We start from the raw sequence: 9,037 nt of genomic DNA, 5'->3' as shown, positions 1-9,037 counted from the left end.
TATACCAGAATTAAGGTTGCCCAGACGAAGAAGACATTAGGGATTCTGCGAAGTTTTTTTTTAAGGTCAGTATTTTCCCGTGATTCGTGTTGCTCCAAAGTTTCTCCTCATGGATTCATCTGAAGCTGCTCAACATATCTCTCATCCTATCACTGTTATCTTCGATGGCTCAAACTATGATTTATGGTCCCAAGAGATGTGTAGTTTTCTCAAGGGACGCCTTCTATGACGATATGTGACTGGTGAGATTCCCAAACCTACTAAAATTGCTGATGAAACAGAAGATAAATTTTCTGAACGAATAGAAAAATGGGACGGGAAAAATCATCAAATATTGACCTGGTTTCGCAATACTTGTATTGCAAGCATCAAGTTGGAATTTCGCAGATATGACTTTCCTAAAGAGGTATGGGATTTCTTACAAGCCCGTTATTCTATTTCTGATGATGTGCATCAATTTCAGCTCTATAGATGTCTTCATCGTATGAAACAGCAACCTGGACAGACCATTCACAGTTATGTCTCTGAATTACAAGTTCTTTGGGATCAGTTAGCATAGTGTGAACCTAAAAGGGATAGTACTTCTACAGCTACTACTTATTCCAAGCTTCGCGATCGCCAACGTGTTTGGCATCTTCTAATGACTCTCAGGGATGAGTATGAGCCTATTAGTGGTACTCTACTTCATCGTAGCCCATTGCCTTCTCTTGAAGTTGTGATCAAAGATTTGCTCTCTGAAGAAACTCGTCTAAAAACACTTCGAGATGAGCGATCCTTATTATCTACTGATGCTGTTCTTGCTACTCCGGGTATGTCTGCTACTTCTTCAACTAAATCCTCAAAACGGACTTTCTGCAATTATTGCAAGAAGACTGATCACACTATTTCTGAGTGCCGCCACTTGCAAGCCAAAAAGGCGTTTGGACAGAAGTCCTCATCCATGGGTTCTCCGGCTTCGAGTTCTACTGCAGCTGCTACCACAGAGAATACTTCTGATGACACCTCTCCAAAATTCTCTCTTAGAGAACTTCAAGCTCTTCTTCACCAGCTCCAACCTGATTCTGGTATGCCTTCTAAATTAGTCTTGTCCGTCACTCCAGGTACTACCTCATCATGGTATTTTGATTCTGTCTGTTGCAATCATATGACATCCAATTCATCACTGTTCACTTCCAAGTCACATCCTTCTATTGCACCAATTGTTCATACTGCCAATAGTTCCACCTTAACTGTCAAAAGTGTAGGCATTATTTCAACATCTCGTTTGTCACTTCCTAACACCTTTTTGGTACCTCAATTATCTCTAAATCTTATATCTGTTGGATAATTAAGTGAACTTGGTTTTGAAATACATTTCTCAAGTCGTGGTTGTACTGTGCAGGATCCACGGACAGGGAAGATCATTGGGACAGGCCATAAAGTTGGGAGACTGTTTGAGCTATCATCTCTTCAATTACCATCTCTTGCTGTTGCTGTCACCTTTAGCGTCTGACATTCTCGCCTTGGTCACATTTCTACCTCTAAATTAGGATCTTTAATTTCTAATGGATGTTTGGGTCCTGTTAAACCAACACACTTTGATTATGTTTCATGTCCTCTTTCAAAACATCATGCTTTGCCTTTTAATATAAGTGATTATGTTTCTTCTGCACCTTTTGATCTTATTCATTTTGATATTTGGGGCCCTTCGCCTTATAATACCATGGGTGGTTCGCGTTATTTTGTGATCTTTGTTGATGATTTCTCTTGATATACATGAATTTATCTCATGCGTAATAAATCTGAATTACCTGCAATTTATATTCAATTTGCCACCATGATCAAAACTCAGTTTTTCTCTATCATCAAGATTTTTCGCATTGATAATGCCATGGAATATAGAGATTCTATCCTTATCCAATTTCTTTCAAAAAATGGAACTATCATTCATAGATCTTGTCCCGGTACCTCTCAACAAAATGGACGTGTAGAACGAAAACATAGGCATATTCTTGATACTGTTCGAGCTCTTTTAATCTTTTCCTCTTGTCCTGAACATTTTTGGGGGGAAGTAGCCCTTACTACTGTTTATACCATCAATCGCATCCCTTCTCCTGTTATTGGTAACATTTCTCCTTATGAACGATTGTATGGCCATTGCCTACCAGTCTCTTCGTGTATTTGGTTGTGCTTGTTTTGTTCTATTACAACCTCATGAACATTCTAAATTGGAACCAAAAGCACATCTATGTTGTTTTCTCGGGTATGGTATTGAACATAAAGGATATCGGTGTTGGGATCTTCTTTCCCAGCGACTTCGCATATCTCATCATGTTACCTTTTGGGAACACAAAATGTTCTCCAGCCTCTCCCCATTTCGAGTTACCACGACCTTTTCACATTTTTTTACTGATCCTACCATCTCGCTTTTTCCTGATGATTTACATGCAGGTCCGACTACTTCTTCATCTAATAGCTCTAACAGTACTGCACAACCTGCAACCTCTCCTGATGCATCTACCTTGGCTATGGATCCTCCAACTCTGCCTTCCTCTGAGCCCTTGATTCCTCCTGATGAATTCAACCCTGCCCATTCTGATGTTTCACTCCATCGCTCTGGTAGGGTCACTAAACCTTCCATTCTTCTTTGTGATTTTCATTGTTATTATACCATTGTATCTTTATATGAGCCTTGTACCTATCGCGAGGCTAGTACTGACCCTTTATGGCAGAAAGCAATGACAGAAGAAATTCAAGCTCTTACAAGCACTCATACTTGGGATTTAGTTGACTTGCCTCCAGATAAATCCGTGATTGGCTGCAAATGGGTCTACAAAATCAAGAATCGGGCAGATGGTTCAGTTGAAAGGTATAAAGCTAGATTGGTAGCTAAAGGGTTCACACAGGAGTATGACATTGATTATGAGGAGACTTTTGCCCCAATGGCCCATATCACTTTTGTTCGTAGTCTTATTGCGATTGCTGCAGCTAAGCACTTACAGTTATTTCAGATGGATGTTAAGAATGCTTTTCTCAATGGTGATCTTTCTGAAGAAATTTATATGCAGCCCCCTCCTGGTTATGATCATCTCCCTAATAAGGTTTGTCGTCTCCGTAAGGCTCTATATGGACTTAAGCAGGCGCCTCGAGCGTGGTTCTCCAAATTCAGCTCCATTGTTTGTCAGTTTGGTTTTCAATCTAGCACTTATGATCATGCCTTGTTCATCCGAAAGACCTCTCAGGGTTGTGTACTTCTCCTCCTTTATATGGATGACATGATCATTACTGCCGATGATTTGCAGGGCATTTCCGCTCTTATGACCTTTCTTAGCAAACAGTTTGAAATGAAAGATCTTGGTTGACTAACTTATTTTTTAGGAATTGAGGTCTCCTCCGACCAATCGGGATATTATCTGTCTCAGGCCAAGTATGCCACTAATCTTGTTTCTCGTGCAGGACTCACTGATACTAAGACTGTTAACACTCCGATTGAGCCTAATGCCCATTTTTCAGCCACTGATGGTACTCCTCTTAGTGACTGCACCTTATATCGGCAACTAGTTGGTAGTCTTGTATACCTTACTGTTACTCGCCCTGATATTGCGTATGCTGTCCATATTGTGAGTTAGTCCATGTCTGCCCCTCGCACTACTCATTATGTTGCTGTGCTTCGGATCATCCGTTATGTCAAGGGCACTTTGTTTCATGGACTTCACTACTCCAGTTCTTCCTCTCTTCAATTGATCGCATATTCTGATGCTGATTGGGCCGGTGATCCTACTAATAAACGCTCCACTACTAGTTATTGCTTCTTTTTTGGAGATTCTCTTATATCTTGGCGTAATAAGAAGCAAACGGTTGTTTCTCGTTCCAGTACTGAAGCTGAATATCGAGCTCTTGCTGACACTACCTCCGAGCTGTTATGGTTACGATGGTTACTCCATGACATGGGAATCACTCATTCATCTGCAACCCCTCTTCACTGTGACAATCGTAGCACCATACAGATTGCCCACAATGCTGTATTTCACGAGCGCACTAAGCATATTGAGACTAATTGTCACTTTATTCGTCATCATGTGCTCGAGGATACTGTTCGCCTTATTCCTGTCCCTTCCTAGGATCAGTCTGCAGATATATTCACCAAAGCTCACTCTCCTCTTCGCTTTCGTGCTCTCGTTGACAAACTCCAGATGACTGATACATTACCATCTTGAGTTTGAGGGGGGATGTTAGCGTATTCCATCAAAACTAGGAGATATAACTGTATATATCTTATCTCTTATTTCTTTCCTTCTTGTATCCTATTTTAGGTTGCCGACCTTGTCTCCCTACTGTATCTCTATTATAAATAGAGTTGTAGCCTATTGAATAGAAGATCAAGAGAAATTACTATCTTCTCCATTCATCCATCTTGGTTTTGTATCACTACAAGTAAAAGAGAGGAGAAGAACCGAAAGCTTTGTATTGATACTTGAGAGAGAGAGAGAGAGAGATTAGTGATAGTGTCCGGAGACTTTTCTCTTTTTTCGGATAAGATAATTTACGATAGTTGAAGGAAAACTTTTCTCCCAAAAATTGCTTTGGTTTTGGTTTGAAGATGATGGAATATTCAAAGGAGAAGAAAGACAAAAGTATTGTTGTAGGGATGAAAAAAATTGATAGTTGATTCTGATTTTAGTAGATGACTGATAAAGAAAATTAGAAGACACTTGAAGGGCATTTGTGTCTTTTCACATGTCACTTAACGACTGATACTAGATTGGCACATTTCAAAAATTCGGATACTGGATTGTTGCATTTTAAAGTTCAGAGACCAAATTGTCACTTGGACCAAATTGTCACTTGAGCCAAGGTACAAGGAGATCAAGAATTTTTCCTAAAAATAATATATAATATATAAGTTAAAATGATAGAAAATACAAAATAGAGGTTTATAAACAATAAGTTTCATTTTTAAGCATTAAATAAAATAATAACTAATCAACTAATAATCTTAAACGAGAAGAATTCCCTTGTTCTAAACTCAAACCGTGACTCATGACTAGTAGACGTTTAATATATCAGTGAAGGTGAGTTTCCTATAATAGTTCATTCCTGATCTACGTTGAGTTTTATGACTTTTTCAGTTATCTAATTGAGTCAAGCTTTTTATATTCGGTTAGATTAATTTCTAGTTGAACTTTTTTACCACTCAAATGTAATTATGCATCTATTTATCTGGTCTAGACCTATTCATGTTCCGGGCTCGAGTTTGGCTTTTGCCAAAATTTGAATGGGCCTGGCCAGAGCCGAAAACAGAATGAAATCAGGCCTACAGTCCAGCCTGTGAACAGGTCAAATCGGGTCCAAGGTTTAAAGTATCAATATGACACACCCCATACCAATCATATTGTATCTTTTGATAACAAAACACCTATTTACAGGTATTTTTGAAAACCCCTTTTATTAATGAAAATATATATAAAAACTATATTTAAAAAAACATATAAAAAATACAAAATTTTAAGTACTAATACACCTCTACCGATACACAGAGACGATTCTTTGGATCACAAATGGATTCACTGATTCAGTAATAAAGCATTGATCCTCCTCTTCCCCTTTATCGTTATCATCATCTTCATCCTATGATGTGCTAGAATCGACCCCCTTTCTCACCAACTAGAACTGGCCTCTCGGACCTTCTTAGGAACCTTCTTACTGGATGGCGAATCTCAGTTTAGCCAATAATAATCATCAGCATTTATCAGAGGATTGGGCTCCCGTGGTCGTCGAAACGGTTAATTCATGTGGCAGGTGAGGTTTTAATCCAATATAAAAAAAAATCACAGCTCACCTCACACCAACCTCACAACACGTTGCAGCCATTGATAACATCTCCCAATGAATGATATCAGCGCCCCACAGAGCGGTCTGTGGGGCAGCTGATGCAAATTTCATATACAAGTGTATGGGAGATATTGGTGTGCAGCTGCAAGTGCCGTGAGGTTGGTGTGAGGCGCACTCTATGAGGAGAAAATCCAGATTCACTACAGTAACCCTATATTTTTGATACTGTACATCCAAAATAAGGAAACATAGTTTAGGGAATTCCTCACCAAGAGAGAGAGAGAGAGGTGCCTTCACGAACAGACAAAGGTGGTGCATGCATAGTCGTCATCTGTAGCATGCGGCCATCACACTGAGTACTACAATGACGTTTTTTTAGTTTCCTAATAGAGTAGTAGTAGGGAGCCATGGATTCCATGGTGTTGCAGCAACTCACGAAAGTAGAATCTTAAAAGTTAAAACCCTTGAAGAATTCAGAAGTACTCCCGGCCCCACTAGAACAAATTTTGATGTACCCAACAGAACATCAATGGAAATTCAACTAAGGTATACAAACTTATCACAGCCAAAAGAAGATAAAAAGAATAAGTATTAGATACATAAATATTGTCCTTACCAATTTATTAAGTGGAACTCTGTATTTCTTTATATAGCAAATAGAAGTACAACAATTCATTCCATGTATCAGGAATGCCTGGAAGGCACCAATGGCTACAATCTTGAACACTTGAAGATGAACCCTTGTCTGGTTTTCTTCCATATACAGATGGGTGACCATCTATCCTATATTCTGACAAATTAGTAATATTCAATAAAATTACAGGAGTTTTCATTTGCTTTATGACTTCTTCAGCAATTATATTCTTTTCAGGGTAATTTATTCCTGAAATATTGTTGAGGGGTTGGGTGGCCTCCTTGCAGTGTCCCCCAGAGTTCCACTGGCCGCCCCTATTCATTCAATAAGTACATATTGCTAAGCAACTGCAAACAAGAGAATTAAAGAGCAAAACAAATAGTAGATTTGTTCTATAAAATACCTGAAATGTGAAGGGGCTGAACTTCGAAAGAATACTCGAGTCTTGTGTGGATTTATATGTTTATCGACCCATGATGCCCAGGTTATCAGGGCTCTTCTAAAAGCCACAGAGACATCCAAATGGGGATGAACTTTGTCGCCCTCCTGGTAGTAATTCACCCTGTTGTAAGTCAATGGAAGTGATGTTGAGTCATTTCAAGTAGCTAGGGGTTTGATTTCACTTCAGATTCCTTCAAGATTGCTATTAGACTAAGCTATAAAGGAATCAAGTTAAAATGAAACCATCTAATTATAGTAGTGCAGCCAATGTGCATTATCAAAACATTGAATGAACAGGATTGTCCAAGCAAGGCACTCACCCAGCTTTTGTTTTGTAATGTGACCACCAATGTGCAGTGTTGAAAACAAGAATATCAGCTCCCTTCCATCTTGAAGTGCCCCTGTCAATGGAATCAATTCTCAATGTAGGCACCCGCTTCTGCCCAACTCTTGCCTTGCTCTCATGGACCAAGAAATGGGTAACATAGTATTCAACTGTACATTTGTAGTCCTGCAGAGTCCACCTAATGAATCAAAGATCTTGAAACTTGAGACAATCAAAAAGAGGAAAAGCAGCAGAAGATTAAACAACCAGTGTCTTGCAAGTATACCACAAATTTGAAACTGTAATTTCCCTTCTCCTTAGTGATCCTCCTCCCATGAGTTTCATAAACTCGCTTTGGATCTTTGATGGCTCCTTTTAATAAACACAACATGGATTCCCATTGGTTTCTGTTAATCGAATCACCCACAAAAACCAACCTCTTCCCTCTGAGCAGTTCCAACATTTTCACTGCATTGAACCTAGAACAAATAACCCAAACATGGGGTTCTTCAAAAGTTAGTTCTCTCTTGTTTCTTTTAATGAAATTTAGCTTCAAGTAATGAATGATAATCTAAACTTCGTAGGATTCATTGGATTCAATCTCAATCACTTCAATTGATTAATATTTCAAAAATAACCACAAGAGGGAATCGAGCGGTACCTTGGGATATTACAGTCATGTGGTTGCCATCTCCACTTGAAGTAATCCTTATCCGGTCTTCCATTAACCTGACAACTAAAACCTTCATCCACGAAGGGACACGAACCATTTGTATACAGGGGATAGCTCTCATCAAAAACCCACCTCCCATTTGAAATGTCACATTTACTAGTCATCTTCTCTCCAATCCTCTCATCGCTTGAAGCATCAATTCTCTTAGACGAATTATCATCATTTTTGCTGTAACTTTTTGTGGCCGAAGTACCTTTTCCGACCTCACTTTGGTTACCTCCATCCGAAACCCCATACTCATTCTCTTTTATCTGAACCTTCCCGATGACTGAAGCGACACTATTCCCAGAAGAAATGTCAGGTATCCTGAAATGGGTATCTACAGGAGTTGTGTTTCTTGCCGCATGGTAAGTAAAATTCTTGTTAAAACCTGCAAACGCCTGAACTTGAAGGGATTTGAACCCCAAACTTAAAGACGACTCGTTGAACTGAAGTTGGGTTGCTTGAGGAATTAGAGGGGTGCGATTAAGAACCCAGATGGAGAAGAAAAAGACAAGAAGGAGGGAGGAAGATATGGTGAAGGAGAAGACCAGAAGTCTTGTGGGCTTGATGGAGAAACTCCTCTGCTTCTCCATCGTCTGAACTCTGAAGTTTTGGGATAAAGAAGAAGCCTCTCTGCGGAAGAAAAGGGGTAGTTTTTTGATAGGTGGCAATGGAGGACGAGGGTACATGTGCATGTCTAATTAAAAAATTCGGAAAATAGAAAAAAATAAAAAAATAAAAAAATGGGCGGGACATGGACAGAGGACTGTTGCGGAAAAATGTGGAGTAGGTTCTGGGTTCTCTCACTTTTCTGGCTTTTTCAGGTGATGTGAGTACTGAGGAGTGGGGCTTCAACGAGGTCTAGATTTACCAAAATACCCTTGGGTGATCGAATCAAACCATTGATTCTATCGTTCACAAAAGCTAGAACTTTAATAAAAGAAAGGCAAATTTTATGGCAAACAACGTACAGATTAATTAGTTAGAAGAAGCACAGAAAGCATTATCTCCAGGAACAAGTTTGTTAACTAGCTTTGCTTTGATAAAGGTAGTAGGGATTAAATGAGAATTCCACTTTTCACTTTGACGATTTTTTTTTTCTTTTTGGGTG

At 39.2% G+C, this 9,037-nt stretch overlaps 1 protein-coding gene across 1 annotated transcript; it reads right to left on the bottom strand.

The window, feature by feature from the left end:
* Positions 1-6,407: 6,407 nt before the first annotated feature.
* LOC104598780 (protein trichome birefringence-like 6) lies at positions 6,408-8,611 on the bottom strand. The gene is made up of 5 exons (XM_010260995.3): positions 7,873-8,611; positions 7,498-7,690; positions 7,207-7,397; positions 6,849-7,007; positions 6,408-6,759 (listed from the first exon to the last, which is right to left on the bottom strand). Exons 1-5 carry the CDS (start codon positions 8,517-8,519, stop codon positions 6,435-6,437), a joined length of 1,515 nt encoding a protein of 504 aa, XP_010259297.1. The 5' UTR covers positions 8,520-8,611; the 3' UTR covers positions 6,408-6,434.
* Positions 8,612-9,037: the final 426 nt, after the last annotated feature.

This window comes from Nelumbo nucifera, chromosome 3, assembly GCF_055504915.1.
Source record: "Nelumbo nucifera cultivar China Antique chromosome 3, China Antique-T2T, whole genome shotgun sequence".
Taxonomy (NCBI): domain Eukaryota; kingdom Viridiplantae; phylum Streptophyta; class Magnoliopsida; order Proteales; family Nelumbonaceae; genus Nelumbo; species Nelumbo nucifera.
The sequence above is the reverse complement of the archived record's forward strand: the minus strand, read 5'-3'. Positions and strand labels throughout refer to the sequence as shown.

Excerpts from the sequence above, each read along its gene's own strand:
- LOC104598780 (XM_010260995.3), bottom strand. The coding sequence starts at position 8,519 with ATGGAGAAGCAGAGGAGTTTCTCCATCAAGCCCACAAGACTTCTGGTC. Across the intron at positions 7,691-7,872 it reads CATGACTGTAATATCCCAAG|GTTCAATGCAGTGAAAATGT; the intron begins GTACCGCTCGAT and ends TATTTGTTCTAG. Across the intron at positions 6,760-6,848 it reads TCAGCCCCTTCACATTTCAG|GGGCGGCCAGTGGAACTCTG; the intron begins GTATTTTATAGA and ends TTGAATGAATAG.